This window comes from Pristiophorus japonicus, chromosome 12, assembly GCF_044704955.1.
Source record: "Pristiophorus japonicus isolate sPriJap1 chromosome 12, sPriJap1.hap1, whole genome shotgun sequence".
Lineage (NCBI taxonomy): Eukaryota > Metazoa > Chordata > Chondrichthyes > Pristiophoridae > Pristiophorus > Pristiophorus japonicus.
In genome coordinates, this window is record NC_091988.1 from 51,598,060 (window position 1) to 51,622,362 (window position 24,303).

Genomic DNA, 24,303 nt, shown 5'->3' on the forward strand with positions numbered 1-24,303 from the left:
ATCTTGCATCCTCTGTAAACTTGAGCTCATACAAAATTCTGCTGCCCATTTCCTAACCCACACCAAATCCCATTCACCCACCACCATTGTGCTTGCTGACCTACACTGGCTCCTGACCCAGCAATGACTCAATTTTAATATTCTCACCCTTGTGTTCAAATCTCTTTGGCCATAGACCTTCAGTAGTCTAGGCCCTAAGATCTGCAATTCCCTCCTTAAACCTCTCTGCATCTCACCTCTAACTCCTCCTTTAAGACACTCCTTCCAACCTATCTCTTTGACTATGCTTTTTGTTACCCATTCTAATGTCTCTTCCTTTGGCTTGGTGTCAAATGTTGTCCAATTATGCTCCAGTGATCTACTGTGTTAATGATGCCATAATAATGCAAGTTATAATATGGACCTATTTACACTAATGCAATGGGATTGGTTTGCATTTAAGCGTCAGTGTGTGGGCATGTAAAATGATGTGCATTTAAGGGCCAGATTGTGACTCTATAGTGTGTGACAATGATTTCTGTTTAGCATTTGTGTTTGAGTTTAGATTTTCAGGGCGTGTTGGTTTGCAGAGTGCTTGTCTTCAGGATTGTGCACAACCTTAGCTTTGATTACATTATTAGTTTCTTTGTGAAAGGACAAATAAAATCAATGTAACCAGGAGAGGAAGTGTGATAACTCAGCCAGAATGTACTATTGAGCACAGTAAAAGTTTATCATTGACAGACAATAGTTAAGTAATCCAAACTGATATTTTGCCCCACTGGCAATCTCTCTATTACATAGAATTACACAGAATGTAGAGCACAGAAACAGGCCATTTGGCCCAACTAGTCCATGCCGGCGTTTATGCTTCCCTCGAACCTCCTCCCATCCTTCCTCATCTAACTCCATCAGCATAACCCTCTATTCCCTTCTCCCTCATATGCTTATTTAGCCTCCCCTTAAATGCACCGTTTTTATTCTCCTCTACCACTCCCCGTGGTAGCGAGTTCCACATTCTCGCCAGTCTCTGTGTAAAGAAGTTTCTTTTGAATTCCCTATTTGATGTGAATATAAATTTTCTTTAGGTAAACATCCAAAATTATTCTAGTTAACAAAAATATACCTGGTCCAAAAGCAAAGTGCCCTCCAGGAGCTAAATCAAATAATAACTTTACAGAAATAGTTTAGTTGCCATGAAAACACATGATTATAATACAGCCTCACCAAGGATGGTGCATACGGGCAGACAGGATTGTTTTTCTAAGAATGATCATTTGGTAGCATACTGATGGGGGATACATCTATTTGCCCTTCAAAAAACATGGAAAATCCGACATGGGTGAGTAATTCCTCTGCCTCGTCCTTGATTATCTTATTCAATGTTAGTCCTGGTTAAAGCAATTGGAACATTGATAATGACAGTTCTGCCACCTAGAAAATCCAGACCTAAACCTTTTTAAATAAATAACAAAAAGAGTAATTTAGATGTAAAAGTAATTTACTTAGTTTGGATCCATGAATAATTAGTGACATAATTAAATAGTTGGGAATTGCAATTGGGATAGCCTTGATTTGAAAATGTTAAGTGGCTTAAGTGAGAAGTTTTCTCCTCGATGGAAATTCATTTATTCTGGGATTTAGTATAAATTAGAAAAGGAAGTATTTGCATTCAGTAATTGTAGTAAAGGAACATAAATTATTCGAGACAGGCACGTTTGCTTTTAAAATTGAGAAAATTATAATGTTCATAAGAAAGTGCAGACTCTGAGGCCATGATTTTGCCAGCGAGTCGGATGCGGCCAGCATCGGTGGTGTGTGGGGAAACCATTCCTCTGCAGCCCGCCCTCTCAAAACAATCTTCTGTTGATGGGGCTTGTTAAGCCCGTCCTGTGAGGTTCCCGGCCAATTAACAGGAAGCGGGTCTGATGACATCATTTGATGACATGTCATCAGCCGGATTCCTTAAAGGGACCATGCCCACATTCATTTTGACGGTTGTTCTGTCAGTGTTCTGCAGCATTGAGGTACTGCAAACACTGACAAGTACTGCACAGAGGTGCACGGCTTCTCCCAGGCTCTCCCATCGTGGAGGTCCTCTTCCCTTCCAATGGGCAGAAGAAACCTCCCCAGGATACCAACACAGCCTGGTTGCACATTGCACAGAAGGGCACAAGCAGGGATGTCATCAGGAGGAGCTCGCTGCAGTGGCGCAAACCTTTCAATGATCTCAGTAGATCACAAAACATTACTGCAAAGCCACATTCAACCTCATCCTGCTGTTCCACTCATTACATCCCCATCACTTTTCCTTCCCTATCCTACCTCTGAACATCCTTACTCGCACCAACTTACCTTGCACCTCCACCCATTCCTCTCTCTCTATCTACATTATCATATCCCCATCTCACTAGCCGCCCCTCACACTCACCCTCATCCTTGTCCAATCATACCAACTAACAACACACAAGGGTAGGCATTTTGGTCTTTAGCCAATGTCATGTAACATTTATGCTGATGTGTTGTCAAACATTGAAATCTTTACTTTGAATACTTTGTGTTCTTGAACAGATTTGTGTGCACCTTTGGAAGTGGTTTAGTGATTTGTAGTGAATGGTGAGGCATAAGGGTACCCCCCACAATGGTGATGAGTGTGAAAGGAATGGGTTGCACATTGCAGGAATGCTTTATGGTCTTGGGGTGGGGTGGTGCCAACCTGGTGCATCATGTGGCAGCCAGGGTGTTCAGCATCAAGTGAAGTAAGTGTGGCCATGATTGGACCATCCCTGGTGTCCCAGGCAGCAGTGTGGCTGGGTGCTGATGCCCTGTGTCTTGTCCAGCATCAGATGGTTGCAGAGAAGGTTGGTGTTGGTGTTGGTAATGCTGGTGTGTTTATTGATGTTGGTGTTAGGGCTGATCGTTGTGGGATTCTGAGGACCAAAATGAGATTTTTTTCAAGGGCACCAATGCTCCTGGAATAGATGGTAGGGTGAGGTTGAAATGACAGAAGTGATCTGTCAGTGGTGAGAGATGTTGCTCCAAGGAGGTGAAAGTGGATAGAGAGTTCACTGCAAACACTTCCAAACTGTATACAGCTCAAAAGTGTCTTCCAAATCCTGAAGGCTTTAGCTTATGACATTGGAAAGTGAGCAGCTGTGAAATGGTAGCTTTTATACCACTTTTGCAGCTATCAACTAGTCAAAGCAATGGAGAGTCATTGAGCACCCGACACATTTACCTGGCGTGCTCCCGAGGGACATCAAACTCGTCAAAAACTTAGTAAAGTGGTAAGTGCCTGGCTAAAATCCTTTTAAATACATTTTAAAGTACCTGTTCAGCATCTTAATTGACTGGCCTGCCGTTTGCTGGCGAGTCTGCAATCTGCACGCAGACCCGTCAGTTGAGAAACTGACACGAAGGCGGGTTTAGAGCAGACTTCCAATCCGCTGTCAATCAGGGCTATTTTGACAGCGGGTCAACCTCCAAACCCACACTCGCAGGGCTGGGAAGATTCTGGCCAGAGAGTTGAGGTAATTGAAATTCAAGTCTAACTGAAACAATATCCTTTTGGAATGAAGAACAATTTATATCATACCTGTACCTTGAGTCAGTGGGTCCTTTATGCATGTTGTAAAATTCAGAATGCAGGATGTGAAAAAAATAATGGCCCGGAATTTGCCGTGGGTAATAACGATCGCTGTTATTACCCCTTCGAAACTGACCACAACTTCAGGATTTAGCGCAGCGTATGCCAACGCAAAAAGGCTGAAGTTGCGGTCAGTCATTCACTGCTCCGACACTGGCTGCACTGTGGCCCCCTCCCCCCCACAGCCGGCAATCAGTATATTCAGGAAAATCAATGAAACTTGGGAGTTTCCATGGTAATATCGTTGTCAAATACCCTATTAAAAGTTAGACCCTTTGGGATTAGGTATAACTGGGGTTTTAACAGCGTATTAACTGCTAAACAAACATTATGGCCCTGAAAATCTAATTTTATTTTTGGGGTGTCAAATTTATCCAATTTAATAAAAAGTACATTTTTTAAGAAACTTTAAAAAATACATTTTTTAAAAAAGTTTGTTCATCTTTATTTCAGGTTTACCTTTGCCCCATGTGAGAGTTCCAGTCTTTGTTTTGCTCTCTGTAACATTTTTTAAAAGTTAGAATAAAAGGAGTTTATTCACTTCCTGGTTCCCAGTCTGTGAGAATTCTGCAGTGATTGGCTGCTTAGACAGCTTGTTGACGTCACAGCAGGTCACATTAAGGATTCCCCATTAGCTTACACTGTTCTCAACTGCACGTTGAAAAAGCCAAACTTCTCACCATAGAGATCACAAGATCTTTGTGCAAAGCTTACTTCGGGGCCAGCGGCAAACACCTTTGCTTCGCCGCTGACTGCAAATTATGGGCCATTATTAAACATATACCTGTAGCCATGCTGTAACACTTACAGGAAGATTATGGGCTCTTCTCTGATCTAGCAGGTACCAATTGTTAAACTAACTATTAAAGGGTAAACTGTAGTAGCTCTCGCATCCCATTGACTTATGAACATAGGTTGAGTAGGTTGGGCCTATACACATTGGAGTTCAGAAGAATGAGAGGTGATCTTATCGAAACATATAAGATAATGAGGGGGCTCAACAAGGTGGATGCAGAGAGGATACTTCCACTCATAGGGGAAACTAAAACTGGGGGACATAGTCTCAGATCTGGCTAGACCATATAAGGCATTATCGGGTCCTATTCTCACTATTCCAGGACCATTCTAGAATGCAAAGATAACCCCCGGCTGCTAACTGTCTTCTTAAACCCCTCTTCCCTGCCTCCACCACGCTCACCTCCAACAACAAGTATGAGAAGCTCATGAACTTCTTCGTCTCTAAGATTGAGAACATCTGATCAGCTGCCTCCGCCAGTTCCCTTCTTTCTCCTAGCCCACTGGGCAAACTTCCCTGAGGTTCCCCCTGTCCTAGTTCAGAACTCGTATCTCTCTCCAGTTTCTCTCTGATCTCCCCTCTTGACCTCTCCACGCTCATCTTGTCCACGAGACCCATTTCCTGCTCCCTTGACCCTATTCCCACTAAACTGCTGACCACCCAACTTCATTTTCTGGCTCCTATATTAGCCGACATTGTTAACGGTTCTCTCTTCTCAGGTACTGTCCCCCTTTCCTTCAAATCTGTCGTCATCACCCCTCTGCTCTCATCAAAGTCAGAAATGACATCCTTTGTGACTGTGACAAAGGTAAACTATCCCTCCTAGTCCTTCTCGACCTGTCTGCAGCCTCTGATACAGTTGACCACACCATTCTCCTCCAAAGCCTCTCCACCACTCTCCAGCGGGGTGGGACTGCACTCACCTGGATCCATTCTTATCTATCTAATCATAGCCAGAAAATCTCCTGCAATGGCTTCTCTTCCTGCCCCCGCATCGTTACCTCTGGTGCCCCCCAAGCATCGATCCTTAACCCCCTCCAATTTCCCATCTACATGTTGCCCCTTGGCAATATCATCCAAAAACACAGCGTCAGTTTCCACATGTACACTGACAACACCCAGCTCCACCTTACCACTACTTCTTTTGACCCCTCCATGGTTTTAAATTGTCAGACTACTTGTCCAACATCCAGTTCTGGATGAGCAGAAATTTTCTCCAATTAAATATTGGGAAGACCGAAGCCATTGTCTTTGGTCCCCGCCACAAACTGCGTTCCCTGGCCACTGACTCCATCCCTTTCCCGAGCATCTGTCTGAGGCGGAACCAGACTGTTCGCAATCTTGGTGTCATACTTGACCCAGAAATTAGCTTCCAGCCAAATATCCATGGCATAACTAAAACCACTTATTTCCACCTCCGTAACTTTGCCCATCTCCGCCCCTGCCTCAGCTCATCTACTGCTGAAACCCTCTTCCATCCCTTTGTTACCTCTAGACTTGACTACTCCAACGCACTCCTGGCTGGTCTCCCACATTCTATGTAAATTGAGGTTATCCAAAACTCGGCAGCCCATGTCCTAACTCGCACCAAGTTCCGCTCACCCATCACTCCTGTACTCGCCGATCTACATTGGCTCCCAGTTAAGCAACGCCTCAATTTCAAAATTCTCATTCTTGTTTACAAATCCCTCCATAGCCTCGCCCCTCCCTATCTCTGTAATCTCCTTCAGCTCACAACCCCCCCCCGAGATGTCTGCGCTCCTCAAATTCAGTCCTCTTGAGCATCTCTGATTATAACTGCTCAACCATGGTGGCCGTGCCTTCAGCTGCCTTAGCTCTAAGCTCTAGAACTCCCTCCCTAAATCTCTCTGCCTCTCTTTCCTCCTTTAAGACACTCCTTAAAATCCTCCTCTTTCACCAAGCTTTTGGTCATCTGCCGTACTTTCTTCTTATGTGGCTCGGTGTCAAATTTATTTGTTTGGTCTCATAACACTTCTGTGAAGCACCTTGGGATGTTTTACTACGTTAATGACGCTATATAAATACAAGAGGTTGTTGGTGTTGTATCATCACAATAGGCAGCCCCTCGGAATTGAGGAAGACTTGCTTCCACTCTAAAAATGAGTCTTTAGGTGGCTGAACAGTCCAATATGAGAGCCACAGTCCCTGTCACAGGTGGGACATATAGTCGTTGAGGGAAAGAGTGGGTGGGACAGGTTTGCCGCACGCTCTTTCTGCTGCCTACTCTTGGTTCTGCATGCTCTCAGCGATGAGACTCGAGGTGCTCAGCACCCTCCCGGATGCACTTCCTCCACTCAGGGCGGTCTTTGGCTAGGGATCCCAGGTACCAGTGGGGATGTTGCACTTTATCAGAGAGGCTTTGAGGGTGTCCTTGTAATGTTTCCTCTGCCCACCGTTGGCTCGTTTGCTGTGAAGGAGTTCCGAGTAGAGCGCTTGCTTTGGGAGTCTCGTGTCTGGCATGCGAACAGTGTGGCCTGCCCAGCAGAGCTGATCAAGTGTGGTCAGTGCTTCAATGCTGGGGATGTCGGCCTGGTCGAGGACGCTAACATTGGTGCATATAGTGAATTATTGGAACGAACCAGAGACAACTACTATGGCATGGTGATTGAGTTGCAGAGTGATGGGCCACCAATTCATGATCACTCTTCCCCCCCCCACAGTGAATTCCCAATCTCAGTCATTGAACAAAGGCCAGGTGCTTCCCCACAGAGTGAAGGCAAATCAGGAGAATCATCTCTGACCGTTCTCACATATCTTATACTGGCCGGGTACAGATTGACTGAGGCCAGGGAGCTGTTGCTTTTCCATGCTCTTGGGTGTGGGTACACTAATAGATGGAGCAAATAAATAAATGCATTATAAAAACATCCTCTACCTTATATGGCCAGTCATTACCTGCAGTCCCCATTCTTACCAGGTAAAAAAATATATCTGGCACAACTTTAAAAATGGTTCCAAAAGCAATATACTGCGGATGTTGAAAATTTGAACTAGAAACAGAAAGTGCTGGAAACACTCAGCAGGTCAGGCAGCATCTGTGAAGAGGAAAACAAAGTTAACGGCCTCAATTTTAACCTGACCCCCAATGAAGAGAAAGGGTTAAAATTTCAGGATCTAGCAACCCTGTCATGTTTGTAACCTTCACATAACTGTAACCCTTATGTAACAACACTGTACACTGTATACACCTGAGTAATGCACACCTTGACCACAGGGGGTGAACTTGTGGGAGACACTCCTCACCTGGTCATCCAGGTATATAAAGGGAGTTCCCATGCAGGATCAGCACTTCTTGGTCCTGGGAATAAAGGTTTCAGGTCACGTAGTGACTTTGTCTGCAGTACATGCCTCGTGTGATTCTATAGTAAGGTGTAAGGACACCACATTTGGCGACGAGAAACGGGAATCAACGACCCATGAGGATGGCCACCAGTAGCACAGAGGAACGGTACTGTGTTGGTGAGGAATGGGACGATTTCGTTGAGAGGCTCCAGCAGAGCTTTGTCACGAAGGACTGGCTGGGAGAGGAAGCGGCTGGCAAACGGAGGGCGCATCGACTGACCAGTTGTGGATCCAAGACGTATGCACTGATGAAAGACCTGCTCACACCCGAGAAGCCGGCGGACAAGTCTTTTGAAGAGCTCAGCACTCTGATCGATGAGCACCTCAAACCGGCGATCAGTATACACATGGCCCGGCACCGGTTCTACACACACCGGCATCGGGAGGGACAAAGCATATCAGACTTCGTTGTGGACCTTCGGCATTTGGTCAGCCTCTGTAAGTTCACAGATGCCTGCAGGGGGGAGATATTAAGAGATTTCTTCATTGAGGGCATTGGTCATGCCGGGATTTTCAGGAAGCTTATTGAGACCAAGGACTTGACTTTGGAAAGGGCAACGTTGATAGCTCAGACCTTCATGGCAGGGGAAGAGGAGACCAAGATAACTTACGCACACAGCCCTGGTTCCAACGTGGTGATGGACCAGGGAGTTAACAGTGTAAATGAGATTCAGAACCCAGCAGGCAGGCAAGGGCAATTCGACACCGCCCAGGCAGCAACAAGCTCTAGGGTGGGCCAGCAACAGAGACAATGGCAGGGGGATCGGCAATTCACACCATCACAAGGGACAATGCGTCCCGGGATGGGACCATTGACACTCAGCAACAGAGTGCTCAGGAGTAATCAAAGAGACAATCAGAGAGGAATGCCTGTTAACAGTTCCTTTGTTCACAACAATCTCAGCTCATGCTGGAGGTGCAGTGGTAAACATGCTGCGAGAACCTGTAGGTTTCAGCAGTTTATCTGCAGAAACTCTAACTTCAGTGGACATCTGGCCAGAATGTGCAGAAAGCCCGTAGCGAGGCTAGTTTACGAGGCAGAGGAACCAGACAAGGGGTCTGCAAGGCAGGGTGATGCTTGGGGCAAAGCTATGGACGCTGAAGTCCAGCAGGTTCATGTGGCAGACGCCCACAGCTCGTATACCAAAACGCCACCTATGATGATGAAAGTTCTATTAAATGGCATCCCGGTACACATGGAGCTGGACACAGGAGCCAGCCAGTCACTTATGAGTGGCCAACAATTTGAAAAACTATGGCTACTCAAAGCTAACAGGCCCAAACTGGAACGCATTGACACGCAGTTACGGATGTACACCAGAGAGATCATCCCAGTACTAGGCAGTGCAAACTTGGTGGTCATACACAATGGATCGGAGAACCGGCTGCCACTCTGGATTGTCCTGCGCTCTTGGGGAGGAGCTGGTTAGCCGTGATGAACTGGAAATGGGGGGGGATGTGCACACCATTTCATCTGTGGAGCGAAGTTCATGCTCACAGGTCTTACAGAAATTCGAGCCACTTTTTCAACCAGGTGTCTGGACTTTTAAGGGCACCAAAGTAGTGATACCCATCACCCCGGACGCTAGACCAGTGCACCACAAAGCCAGAGCCGTGCCGTATGTGATGCGTGAGAGAATTGAGAGTGAGTTGGACAGGCTGCTAAGAGAGGGCATAATTTCGCCTGTTGAATTCAGTGACTGGGCAAGCCCCATCGTTCCTGTCCTTAAAGCGGATGGCTCGGTCAGGATTTGTGGCGACTACAAGGCCACCATCAACCGAGTGTCACTACAGGACCAATACCCGCTTCCGAGAGCGGAGGATCTTTTTGCCAAGCTGGCAGGTGGCAAGCTGTTCACCAAGTTGGACCTCACTTCAGCCTACATGACTCAGGAACTGGCTGAAGAATCCAAGCTACTGACCACCATCACCACGCACAAGGGGCTGTTTGTCTACAACAGGTGTCCGTTTGGCATTCGTTCAGCAGCCGCTATCTTTCAAAGGAACATGGAAAGCCTGCTCAAATCCATCCCTGGAACAATCGTATTTCAGGACGACACCCTAATCATGGGTCAAGACACCGAGGAACACCTCCACAACCTGGAGGAGGTGCTACGCCGACTGGACCGGGTAGGCCTGCGACTAAAGAAGTCCAAGTGTGTGTTTTTGGCCCCAGCGGTCGAGTTTTTTGGCAGGAGAGTTGCCGCAGATGGGATCCGGCCTACCGAATCCAAAACGGAGGCGATCCGTCGTGTGCCCAGGCCCGGCAACACATCAGAGTTGCGGTCATTTCTGGGACTATTGAACTACTTCGGGAACTTTCTGCCGAATTTAAGCACATTGTTGGAGCCGCTGCACGTGCTCCTGCGTAAGGGTTGTGAATGGTTTTGGGGGGGACTGTCAAGAATGGGCTTTCAATCGGGCGCGGAATCTGCTTTGTTCTAACAAACTGTTGACCTTGTACAACTCCTGTAAGAAACTGGTTTTAACGTGTGATGCATCGTCCTATGAGGTTGGGTGCATGTTGCAGCAGAGTAATGATGAGGGCCAACTCCAACCTGTGGCTTATGCCTCCAGGTCGCTCTCCCAGGCAGAACGGGGATATGGGATCGTTGAAAAGGAAGCGCTCAGCAGGCTCCCACTGGCGACCACCAAGGGGGCACCGGAGCAAAGCGTGGAGATGGCCATGGCCATTGAGGCTTTCGAACCGCAGGCTCCCCCATCACAGCCCGCCAGATCAAAATCTGGACCAACAGAGATCCCCTCCTATCCCTGATAAAGAAATGTGTCCTGACCGGGGATTGGGTGCCTGCACACAGAGCGTGTCCTAAGGAGGTCAGGCTGTTTCACAGACGGATGGACGAGTTCTCCATCCAAGCCGACTGCCTGCTATGGGGCAGCCGGGTAGTCATGCCCCAGAAAGGAAGGGAAGCATTCATCAGGGAACTCCACAGCGAGCACCCAGGCATCGTGCTAATGAAGGCCATTGCCCGGTCACATGTATGGTGGCTGGGAATTGACTCAGACCTGGAACACTGGGTTCGCAGGTGCACGATGTGTGCTCAGCTGGGAAATGCCCCCAGGGAGGCCCCACTCAGCCCGTGGCCCTGGCCCACCAGGCCATGGTCATGTATTCATGTAGACTACGCGGGCCCATTCATGGAAAAATTTTTCCTGATTGTTGTCGATGCGTACTCGAAATGGATCGAGTGCATCAAATTGAATTCGTGCACGCCATCCACCACCGTGGAGAGTCTGCATACGGTCTTTGCGATCCACGGCTTGCCGGACATCCTGGTTAGCGACAATGGTCGTGTTTTACTAGCTATGAATTCCAGGAGTTTATGTCGGGTAATGGTATCAAACACATCAGGACAGCACCGTTCAAGCTGGCTTCCAATGGCCAGGCGGAACGTGCGGTTCAAATCATAAAACAGGGCATGCTCCGGATTCAAGGACCCTCCCTTCAGTACCACCTATCGCGCCTCCTGCTGGCCTATAAGTCCCGGCTGCATTCGCTCACAGAAGTCCCGCCCGCGGAACTACTCATGAAACGCACGCTTAAAATGCAGCTGTCCCTCATTCATCCAGCCCTGTCAGACATTGTTGAGGGCAAGCGCCAGTCCCAAATCGAGTGCCATGATCGCAACTCAGTGGGGAGATGCATAGAAATCGATGACCCTGTATTCGTTCTCAATCATGCTTTAGGACCCAAGTGGCTTAAGGGTACTGTAATTGGCAAAGAGGGGAATAGGGTCATAGTGATCAGACTTAACAATGGGCAGATATGCTGCAAACATCTGGACCAAGTAAAGAAAAGGTTCAGCATGGACACTGAGGAACCTGAGGAAGATCATGAGATGTCACCCACACCACTGCCAGTGAACGAGCAACAAGGACATTCGCCAGCATGCACAGTCCTTGCGGCCAGCCCGGACAGGCCGGAATCACCTCAGGCGACAGAGACACATGCCATGGCCCAACCACCAGAGCCCCAACTGCGGTGCTCCACGAGAGAGCGTCGACCACCTGAAAGACTCAATCTTTGACCCAAAGACGTTGGGGGGAGGTGATGTTATGTTTGTAACCTCACATAACTGTAATCCTTATGTAACAACACTGTACACTGTATACACTTGAGTAATGCACACCTTGACCACAGTGGGTGAACTTGTGGGAGACACTCCTCACCTGGTCATCCAGGTATATAAAGGGAGGCCCTGGGAATAAAGGTTCAGGTCATGTAGTGACTTTGTCTGCAGTACATGCCTCGTGTGATTCTATAGTAAGGATACCACAAACCCGGACCCAATTCGACCCCATTGCTACACCATTAAATTTTAAAGTGCAGGAATCTGGCCATGGCTGATGCTCCCACAAAAGGCAAGCAGTGGCTTAATTAACATACCAAAGTCACGGCCTGATGACATCATCGGTATCGCAAATTAAATGTTGTAGTACGTGATGGGAAGGCCCAATCTGTTGTTCCCAAAGGGAATTGATTCTTTTAGCATTCCCTGTGGGCCAGGAGGAGCATAAGAACAGAAGAACATAAGAACATAAGAATTAGGAACAGGAGTAGGCCATCTAGCCCCTCGAGCCTGCTCCGCCATTTAACAAGATCATGGCTGATCTGGCCGTGGACTCAGCTCCACTTACCCGCCCTCTCCCCATAACCCTTAATTCCCTTATTGGTTAAAATTTTATCTATCTGTGACTTGAATACATTCAATGAGCTAGCCTCAACTGCTTCCTTGGGCAGAGAATTCCACAGATTCACAACCCTCTGGGAGAAGAAATTCCTTCTCAACTCGGTTTTAAATTGGCTCCCCTGTATTTTGAGGCTGTGCCCCCTAGTTCTAGTCTCCCCGACCAGTGGAAACAACCTCTCTGCCTCTATCTTGTCTATCCCTTTCATTATTTTAAATGTTTCTATAAGATCACCCCTCATCCTTCTGAACTCCCAATGAGTAAAGACCCAGTCTACTCAATCTATCATCATAAGGTAACCCCCTCATCTCCGGAATCAGCCTCGTGAATAGTCTCTGTACTCCCTCCAAAGCTAGTATATCCTTCCTTAAGTAAGGTGACCAAAACTGCACGCAGTACTCCAGGTGCAGCCTCACCAATACCCTGTACAGTTGCAGAAGGACCTCCCTGCTTTTGTACTCCATCCCTCTCACAATGAAGGCCAACATTCCATTCGCCTTCCTGATTACCTGCTGCACCTGCAAACTAACTTTTTGGGATTCATGCACAAGGAGGTGTCCTTGGAGATGGCGCACGCGGTGTCCACCGGTACGCTCGCGGCCTTCCGCGAGAGGTGGGCACTGGAGTGCATCATCACGCCGGCAACCAAATTTTAATTTGATTTTACGTTTTTAAGTTTAATTTGTTTTAATTGCCGGTGCTTTTAGTGTCCCCCTTCCCTTTTATAGGGGGCACTGGGGAAAATTGTGATTTTAGTGCCCAAAAAAAAAAAAAAAGAAAAACACAAATAAAAACAAAAAAAAGGGGGGAAAAAAAAAAGGGCCTTGTAAATGTCTGGAGTGTCACCCAGGTCGGGTGGCACCGTTTAATGTTTTATGTTTTGCAGGTGAACTCCAAAAAGAGTTTCATGCACAAGGACCCCCAGGTCCCTCTGCACCGCAGCATGTTGTAATTTCTCCCCATTCAAATAATATTCCCTTTTACTGTTTTTTTTCCCAACCTCACACTTTCATCAATGACATTGTATTCCATCTGCCAAACCTTCGTCCATTCGCTTACCCTATCTAAATCTCTTTGCAGCCTTTCTGAGTCCTCTACACAACCCGCTTTCCCACTAATCTTTGTGTCATCTGCAAATTTTGTTGCATCTTTGTGTCATCTGCAAATTTTGTTGCATCTTTGTGTCATCTGCAAATTTTGTTGCATCTTTGTGTCATCTGCAAATTTTGTTACAGCAAGGTCTCTTCCCCCTCAGGCCCCTCAAGGAAGCTTTCGGCTTACACCAGCCCCAAACTCCAGCCCGCCCCCTCTCCCAGCCCTCCCGATTGCCGCCCTTCACACCCCCTACCCCCTTCCCCACCCTCCTGATCACTGCCTGAAGCTCCCTTTCCAGTGCCGGGGACTGATCCCGAAGGATCTCATGCCGGCCTAGCTGTCCATTTGGCCAGCTGCCGGGCAGGAGTTGGCCCTACATACTACATTAATGACACTCCTATCGGCAGGGCCTCCACACGCCTGGACTTGCTGGATTCTTCAGTCAATTTTGGCCTCCCCTGCACCCTCCTCATCTCAGCATTAATATCGGCACCACCGTTCAGGCCGATGATCTTTCATCAGAAACCTTTACGTGTACTCAAAGGAAAAATATGGGTAAAATATCTCTGTAAATGATTTTTGAGCTAATATGATCTTCTAGGGGCAGATTATACAAAATCTGAATTGGCACGAAAAACATCCCAATAATGGATAATCAAGGGGCTATAGGGAGGGAGGATACAATCACTATCACTAATGAAGTAGTACTCGGTAAAGTAATAGGGCTAAAGGTGGACATGTCCCCTGGACCTGATGGCTTGCATCCTAGGGCCTTAAAAGAGGTGGCTGCAGAGATAGTGGATGCATTGGTTGCAAACTACCAACATTTCCTGAAATATGGGGCGGTCCCAGTGGATTGGAAAACTGCAAATGTAACACCCCAATTTTTAAAAAGGGGCAGACAAAAAGCAGGAAACTATAGACAGTTAGCCTAACATCAGTCGTTGGGAAAATGCTGGATTCCATTATTAAGGAAGCAGTAGTGGGACATTTGGAAAAGCATAATTCAATCAAGCAGAGTCAGCTTGGTTTCATGAAAGGAAAATCATGTTTGACAAATTTGCTGGAGTTCTTTGAGGATGTGACGAGCAGGGTAGATAAGGGGGAACCAGTGGATTTGTTGTATTTGGATTTCCAGAAGGCATTCGATAAGGTGCCACGTAAAAGGTTACTGCACATTATAAAAGTTCACGGGGTTGGGGGTAATATATTAGCATGGATAGAGGATTGGCTAACTAACAGAAAACAGAGAGTCGGGCTAAATGGGTCATTTTCCAATTGGCAAACAGTGACTATTGGGGTGCCACAGGGATCGGTGCTGGGTCCTCAACTATTTACAATCTATATTAATGACTTGGATGAAGGGTCCGAGTATAATGTAGCCAAGTTTGCTGATGATACAAAGATGGGTGAGAAAGCAAATTATGAGGAGGACGCAAAAAATCTGCAAAGGGATATATGCAGGCTAAGTGAGTGGGCTAAAAATTGTCAGATGGAATATAATGTGGGAAAATGTGAGGTTATCCACTTTGGCAGAAAAAATAGAAAAGCAAATTACAATTTAAATGGCAAAAAATTACAAAGTGCTGCAGTACAGAGGGACGTGGGGGTCCTTGTGCATGAAACACAAAAAGTTAGAATGCAGGTACAGCAAGTAATCAGGAATGCAAATGGAATTATTGCAAGGGGGATAGCATATAAAAGCAGCGAGGTCCTGCTACAACTGTACAGGGTATTAGTGAGGCTACACCTAGAGTACTGTGTACAGTTTTGGTCTCCGTATTTAAAGAAGGATATACTTGCAGTGGAGGCAGTTCAGAGAAGGTTCACTAGGTTGATTCCGGATATAAGGGGGTTGACTTATGAAGATAGGTTGAGTAGGTTTGGCCTATACTCACTTGAGTTCAGAAGAATGAGAGGTGATCTTATCGAAACATATAAGATAATGAGGGACCTCGACATGGTGGATGCAGAGAGGATATTTCCACTCATAGGGGAAACTAAAACTAGGGGACATACTCTCAGAATAAGGGGCTGCCCATTTAAAACTGAGATGAGGAGGAATTTCTTCTCTCAGATGGTTGTAAATTTGTGGAATTCTCTGCCCCAGAGAGCTGTGGAGACTGGGTCATTGAATATATTTAAGGCGGAGATAGACAGATTTTTGAGCGACAAGGAAATAAAGGGTTATGGGTAGCGGGCAGGGAAGTGGAGCTGAGTCCATGATCAGATCAGCCATGATCTTATTGAATGGCGGAGCAGGCTCGAGGGGGCAAATGGCCTACTACTGCTCTTATTTCTTATGTTCTTATTTGGATGGGTGGAGATTTGAGTTTAGGCAATATTAAATAAAATTAGATTTTATGCAGTGATCTGAAATTTACAGAATATACTAGAATTAAAGATGCGTATTGATGTGTAAATGAAAAGTGTTCTTTTTTTCCCCCTGAGAAAACATTTATTAACATAGGGAAACAAATACTGACATCTGCTTTTATTCCTTTTATGAAGGTTTAAGCCATACCTGCGCAAGAAGGATATGAGATGGTACCCAGTTCTGAGTTGCAGATTTCTCCATTGTGCTCTCCCTTCCTCCTCAAGCCATTTGCTTACATAATCTGCCCTTGGACTCACACATAAAGCAACCTCTGAAAAAGAGCAGACTTTTCAAAACTGACTCTAGCAGTCACAACAGAATATATTCGAGGTATTTTTAATTTATCTCTGAGGAATTCCAGTGATCGCAATCATCTTTCCAATTAGGCACTACTTGACATGTTTCACCGATGAACACTACTGTGTTTTACTGCCCTGGAATATATGACTAAAGGAATCTCATGTTCTGTGGAGACTCAGTGAGACTGAATTATTGCTGGCACTTCAGGTATGGCAGTGAGTACTGTAAAGTCCATGTACTGGGAAGGTTTCCCTCCAATGCCTACCAAGCGTGTGTACTGCACGCCGGTGTATCAAGATAGGCAGTTGTTTGTTCTTGGGGGCTGTAGTGAGACAGGATTGCCCCTGGACAAAGTCGAAATGTTGGATGTTGTCAGTCAGAAGTGGACAGCGCTACCCTCAATGCCGACTCCTCGCGCTGGGGCAGCAGCAGTCATTCTGAGCAAGCAAGTGCTCCTGATTGGAGGCATGAATGAGGAGCAGAGCCCTTTAGGATCAGTAGATGTCTTTAACATGGATGAAGGCAAGTGGGAGAAAAAGGCACCACTAGGACAACCTTCAATGGGAATAACAGCTGTCAAGACAGGTACGTCACTTGATATTTCGTAATCACACTTTCCATTAAAGAGTCTTTGTGGACATGAAGCTACAGATTACAGTTAATTTAATGATAAAACAATCTTACAGTGTATACTCTACACAGTAATGAATGAAGGAATATCTTGTGTAGTGTGCAATAATACAAATTGGCCATATTGTTTTAATCTGCTATGAGTCTGCGATATCTACATAGAGTTCAGATTTTATATACGGTAACCAACGTTAAATAGATGAACTGAATTTACAACTTCTGTTATAAGGACCTTGGCTTCTGACTTTTCATGTTACATATTATGCTATATTAGGAGGTCATTCACTAAAGTGCACAGCTCATTATAAGATGCAAAGTACTTAGCTCCGAGAACTCATGATTATTGAAAGTGGAGTGAAAATGAATTGCTGAGAAAATATTTAATCTCTATATAATGTAGCTGCATACCAGAGAATCATGCTTTGTTTCCCAGTTCTTATTCTGTGTGCTTTTGATTCCAAAGTCACAGAGCCTCCCTAACAACATGACTTTATGTTGCTGCTGCTTAGCAACAAGCAAGATTGAGAAAGGGAACAGTATGAGCCCTGAGGAAAATATAAATGTATAGGACAGAATAAATGTAAAAATATTTCCTTTAGAAGTAGAGGGAGAAAAATTGCCCCTATTTTAGAGGCCGGGAAGTGTTAACAGGACAGAAGACACTTTTCGCCCATTGAAGTCAACTGAATATTGGGTGGGATGTATAATGCTGATGCAATACTGCCCATCTTGTATCCCCACCCAAGACAAATTTCACCCCTGTAAAATCTTGTTGCTATGCATTTGTTGCAATGGAGAAAGAAAATGGCATCAATGCATTTGTCGTTTTGGTTCCTGTTTTCTTATTGTGTTAATTGTTTATTGGGGATGTGGCCAGGTTGGATCGGAAGCCCAGCCTGGGCCATTTTGTTTTAATTTGAAAATACCTGTATTTCGCCCACTTTGGATTATTTTGAGTTGTGGTTGAGCAGTCCCTCTTATTATTGGGCATTGGTTTCTCACCATCATAGCGAGTCAAGGGCAAGCAGCTGCTGCCTCTTACTGGAACCATACCAAGGTAGGTGCCTTCGGTTTTTGTTTGTGAACAATTGTCGAATGATCTCTCATTGGTGGGGGGTGGAGAGCGGGTTCACCTAGTTTATGACAGTCGAGTTTGAGCATTTGCCCAGCTCCTGGCAGTTATCCAATTCCTTATAATTTGGTGAGAAAGTTCCTGGAGATATTGGAAAGTTCATTGATTTGGAGGACACAAATTCAATTTCGGGCTGTGTAGAGGTAAAAATATATCCATGATATTATAATATTGGGGAGGGGGATGCATTAATGTTTCTAGTTGGTTAAGTGAGAAAGTTCCAGCTTCCAGCAGGACTGAAACTCAAACTGAAGCCAAATCAAGCTAGTTACTAGGATAATGGGGACATTGGGCTAGAACCTCTACTTTTTTTGCATGCTTAACGCCCACTTAGCGCCCATTGTACCGCTGATATGACGTATAACGCCCATATATCGTCCATTTTGGCACAAAATGGAAACTGATGGGCATTTTTAGGAAATTTAGCGGCGAGCATTACTTTCCTCATGTGCTTAACTCCGGGAAAAGATATTACCGCGCGCCCACTTCTTTGAGCGGAATCATCAGAATGGGCGAAATCAACCCCCATAATATCGCCCAGCGTTAATTTCCACAAGGAATTAACGTCGAGATTCAATAATACCGCCCGCTCATTTTTTCTTGTCTTAGTTTCGGCAAATATGCTCTTTAACACCCAGGAGATCGCCCACCGTCAATTTCACCACGTCGCACACATATTTCCCACAATATTGCTCGCCCAAAAAACTGCCCACAAAAAGTGGAACTGTTCTGAACGAACGCCAGCGGTGTGGCTGGCATTTGTTAAATCGCACTCTAACGTGAGGAGCTGATATCTGAACGAATTGCCTGAAAGAGCGTGGATGTGAGTGAAACCGCTGACACACTGCTGTGTGTGTGCAGGTCAGACATCAATGGTGCCTATCATATTGGTGCCAATTAAAGTTTACATTGATTGATGTTAAGTTGTATTTAACCCTTTCATGTTAAGGAATCACCAGTGTGTAACGGTGCAGCTATCTGAGAAAATGCGCAACAAGGTTATGTTCAATAACAAAAATTTTATACCAACATTGGCCTGAAATCATAAGTATCACAGCCAATAACACCCAACCTTTGCTCACACCCCACTTTTTCCACCATTGACATCAATCAAATGTTCAACATGTCCAGCAACATAGAATACAAAGGCACAAATGTACTCGGTCATGGTGGCCAGCTGTCGGGATATGCCCCCCAATGCTTCGATGAGCTGGTCACCAATGTCTGCAGTCCTCCTGGACAAATGTACTATCTCTCTGCTGTCATGTGGCGCTCATGAAACAGACCTGCTGTGTCCACGAGACCTCAGCGGGGTCGGTGCCATCCTGGGGACAAATGGGGTGCCCTATGGCGAGGTGCTTGGGGCCGGTACCTCCAGAGTGGAGGCGGGAATGACCGGAGGACCACTAGATGACCTTGGGGTGGAATGGCTTCTGGAGCATGGCGATGCAGGTTCCTCGAAGTTCGCGCTCTCATCTGTGGAGAACAGACCCAGCGGATTGACGGGCGAGAATCGGAGCTCTTCAGCACCAGATGTTGGATCGTCCGGAGAGTCGGGCTCTGCTCCCCCACCTTCTGGCCTCTGTGGTCTTGCCTTGGGACGTGCTGCTGGCTGAGCTGCAAAACACAAATGAGGTGATTAGAGAAGAAGGGGGCGCTAGGGTCAAAAGGTGAGTCCAGCGCTACACACAGCATATGCATGACAAAATCACCACCGCTCTCAAAATCATCGCAGACATCACATTTCATGACCATCAACACATTTGCATTGCAATGATTTTCAATTTGCCATCATTATTGCAATGACAATTTTAGAAATCATCTATCATATATGATTGTTCAGATATGAGTGGGTGTGGCATCTATTGCCTTTACATAGAAACATAGAAACATAGAAACATAGAAAATAGGTGCAGGAGTAGGCCGTTCGGCCCTTCAAACCTGCACCACCATTCAATAAGATCATGGCTGATCATTCACCCCCTTCCTGCTTTCTCGCCATACCCCTTGATCCCTTTAGCCATAAGGGCCATATCTAACTCCCTCTTGAATATATCCAATGAACTGGCATCAATAATTCCCTGCGGTAGAGAATTCCACACGTTAATAACTCTCTGAGTGAAGAAGTTTCTCCTCATCTCAGTCCTAAATGGCTTACCCCTTATCCTTAGACTGTGTCCCCTGGTTCTGGACTTCCCCAACATCGGGAACATTCTTCCTGCATCTAACTTGTCCAGTCCCGTCAGAATTTTATATGTTTCTATGAGATCCCCTCTCATCCTTCTAAACTCAAGTGAATACAGGCCCAGTCGATCCAGTCTCTCCTCATATGTCAGTCCTGCCATCCCGGGAATCAGTCTGATGAACCTTCGCTGTACTCCCTCAGATTAGGAGACCAAAAAACACAACATTCCAGGTGAGGCCTCACCAAGGCCTTGTACAACTGCAGTAAGACCTCCCTGCTCCTATACTCAAATCCCCGAGCTATGAAGGCCAACATACCATTTGCCTTCTTCACCGCCTGCTGTACCTGTATGCCAACTTTCAATGACTAATGTACCATGACACCCAGGTCTTGTTGCACCTCCCCTTTTCCTAATCTGCCGCCATTCAGATAATATTCTGCCTTCGTGTTTTTGCCACCAAAGTGGATAACCTCACATTTATCCACATAATACTGCATCTGCCATGCATTTGCCCATTCACTTAACCTGTCCAAGTCACCCTGCAGCCTTTTATCCTCCTCCTCACAGCTCACACCGCCACCCAGCTCAGTGTCGTCTGCAAACTTGGAGACATTACACTCAATTCCTTCATTCAAATCATTGATGTATATTGTAAATAGCTAGCGTCCCAGCACTGAGCCTTGCGGCACCCCACTAGTCACTACCTGCCATTCTGAAAAGGACCCATTAATCCCGACTCTCTGCTTCCTTTCGGCCAACCAGTTCTCTATCCACGTCAGTACATTACCCCCAATACCATGTGCTTTAATTTTGTACATCAATCTCTTTTATGGGACCTTGTCAAAAGCCTTTTGAAAGTCCAATTACACCGGTTGCTCCTTGTCCACTCTACTAGTTACATCCTCAAAAAATTCTAGAAGATTTGTCAAGCATGATTTCCCTTTCATAAATCCATGCTGACTTGGACCGATCCTGTCACTGCTTTCCAAATGCGCTGCTATTTCATCTTTAATAATTGATTCCAACATTTTCCCCACTACTGATGTCAGGCTAGGCTATAATTCCCCGTTTTCTCTCCCTCCTTTTTTAAATAGTGGTGTTACATTAGCTACCCTCCAGTCCATAGGAACTGATCCAGAGTGGATAGACTGTTGGAAAATGGTCACAAATGCATCCACTATTTCTAGGGCCACTTCCTTAATACTCTGGGATGCAGACTATCAGGCCCTGGGGATTTATCGGCCTTCAATCCCATCAATTTCCCAACACAATTTCCCGCCTAATAAGGATTTCCTTCAGTTCCTCCTTCTCACTAGACCCTCGGTCCCCTAGTATTTCCGGAAGTTTATTTGTGTCTTCCATCATGCAATGGTGTAAGCTTTACTCACGTGGCATCACTTCAGGGCCTGCAGATGCATCCATGGCTGTCCGGGGATGCTTCCCCACGAGTGTGAGCACCCGCTCCTCCATCTCAGTGATGTCGCTGGGAACTGGTGGCCACGCACCCGTTCGCCTCTGCACAGACCTCGTCGTTGATAGCTTCTTCTGTAAAAGGTCACAGGACAACATGGCATGAAATCGTTGCGTGATTTCATTGCTAGGTACTGTCACGGAGACTGATACAACACATAACCGACAGATGTAATCATGGTTATTATGAAAATGATCATTCTTTACTTAAAGACGTATACCGTGACCACAGGCTTTGAGTAAAACATTCCCGATAAAAGTGAAAGACCTCGCATCTGATGATAGTCACTCATAACTGTTATAAATCAAATTATATAAATACATAAGTACATGTAAATCAATGTAATACTTACTCTTGCGGATCCCACAAGGTCGTTCCATCATTTGTGGCATTGGTTGCCCTCAAGAACATCGTTGGTCGCCGACGAGACCACCTCTGCTATCTCGGTCCATATCCTCTGGTATGCCTTTGGTGTGGGCTTCTCACACCCTTCCTGTGTCAAATCACCCCAGCGTGACTTGACCTCCTGCAGGAGGGAGGCATTTGCCTCATCCGAGAACCTCCTGGCTCTATTGCGGCCTCCAATGTGCTCCTCTCCCTCGTCACTGCTCTCGCCAGCGTCAGTCTCCACAGCGTGCTGTGATGTCTCCTCCTGTCTCTCCGTTATAGGCCAAATTCGGGCAAATATGTGGCTGGTATCAGCTACTTTTTGTTTGCCTATTGCTGTGAAGCTCCAAAGTCTCCCTCCTTCCTCCCAAAGCAGCCACACCACACCCAGACATGCCTTCAGTCCCTCTGAGCTCCCTCTCTCTCTGTCTCCTCTTCTGCACATGTCATGATGACCCTTAACCTCCTGAATCTTGGGAATCGAGCGTTGCCATGCCATTGCTGAGGACAGCCACACTTTACGGCAGGAGGTCAAAAAAATGTAACGCTACCGCCCATTTTATATCGCTCGCGGTAACGCCCATTTTCAAAAATGGAGACTAGGTGCTTTGAGAATGGGCAAGAAGCCGGCGATCTGAAAACCCTTTTTTAACGCCCACGCCGGAAATTTGGGCGATAACTACAAAAGTGGAGGTTCTAGCCCATTATATCCAGAGTGCTGACATTGTACAAGATATGGCACGAACTGGTTGCAATGCTAATTTCTCCTTGCCTCTACATTATATAAACAATGCTATCCATGCTTTACTTTGCAAGATTGCTCCAATAACGTATTTTCAGTCCCCACAGTCTTAAACCAAAGCTCTCTTCGACAAATCATGGCTTAAATGTTCTACCTGCTCTGATGCAATATATTGGTAGATCATTTGTCCATAATTCCCTGTACAATAATTTCCTATTCTTGCCCATAGTATCAGAAGGAGCTAGCAAACAGAGGTCGCTTGGAAAGACAGTCACAGAGTGGAGACGGAGGAAATGTTAAATAACATTATAAATGGGTGGCCACCTGGTGTGTGCTCTGATTTGTTTGCGGAAAGAGTGAGACCATCCAAACCAATTAGACTCATGTCTCCAGCATAAAAATACAGTGGAATTACTTGTAGCCTGTTCACATGTGCAATCATTTTCCATTGTTGTTAAGTAATTGCTGCCATTCAATTTTTGCAGTAAAACTCTCACCATTTGATCACCGTACAGGTACAACGTCCGAAATCTGGAATCCTTGGGGCTGAGTCTGTGACGGTTTTTGGGTTTTTTCGGATTTCAGACAAGAAAATAGTCTGAAATCCGGAATCCTCGACCGAATCATGGGGTTTTTGAGCAGCAAGGTCCGAAATCCGCCAAAACCCAAAATCCGTCACGGATGCGGTCGAGGATTCTGGATTTCAGACTATTGATTTTTTTTGTTTTGCCAGATTTCGAACCTCGCCGCTCGCCCATTCATGACGCTCCTCCGCTCCTCGCTGCCCGCCGATTCCAATCGCCCGCGCACACCCGGCACTTTTTACCGGTTTCCTCATCCCTCGCTGCCTGATGGCCGCCTCAACAATATCCGGTTTTCGGACAATAATTCCGGACGACTCCATCAGCTATGTGCAAAATGTCCGCTTTTTAGACAATTACGGTTTTTGGAATTCTGGATTCGGGACATTGCACCTGTATTATCTCGAATTGAGATTTGTGGGATTCAAATCAGGCACTTGGACTAACGATACAAATCTCCTTCCAATGTTAGCCAAATCATAACTGAAAAAGTCATCATCATCATCATTATAGGCAGTCCCTCGGAATCGAGGAAGACTTGCTTCCACTCTGAAAATGAGTTCTTAGGTGGCTGAACAGTCCAATACAAGAACCACAGACACTGTCACAGGTGGGACAGATAGTCATTGAGGGAAGGGGTGGGTGGGACTGGTTTGCCGCACGCTCTTTCCTCTGCCTGCGCTTGGTTTCTGCGTGCTCTCAGCGACGAGACTCGAGGTACTCAGCGTCCTCCTGGATGCACTTCCTCCACTTAGGGCGGTCTTTGGCCAGGGACTCCCAGGTGTCAGTGGGGATGTTGCACTTTATCAGGGAGGCTTTGAGGGTGTCCTTGTAACGTTTCCTGTGCCCGCCTTTGGCTTGTTTGCCATGAAGGAGTTCCGAGTAGAGCGCTTGCTTTGGGAGTCTGT

At 46.1% G+C, this 24,303-nt stretch overlaps 1 protein-coding gene across 3 annotated transcripts in view; it reads left to right on the forward strand.

The window, feature by feature from the left end:
* LOC139277247 (kelch domain-containing protein 8B-like) overlaps nucleotides 1-24,303 on the forward strand; it is a 161,652-nt gene that overhangs the window by 5,050 nt on the left and 132,299 nt on the right. For 2 of the 3 annotated variants that reach the window (XM_070895449.1, XM_070895450.1), the window contains exon 2: nucleotides 16,101-16,851. The exons of the other annotated variant lie outside the window; for it this stretch is intronic. In XM_070895449.1, the coding sequence (XP_070751550.1) occupies nucleotides 16,476-16,851 (376 nt within the window). In that variant the 5' untranslated portion in view covers nucleotides 16,101-16,475. The remainder of the gene's footprint in view (nucleotides 1-16,100; nucleotides 16,852-24,303) is intronic. 3 annotated transcript variants of the gene reach the window in all.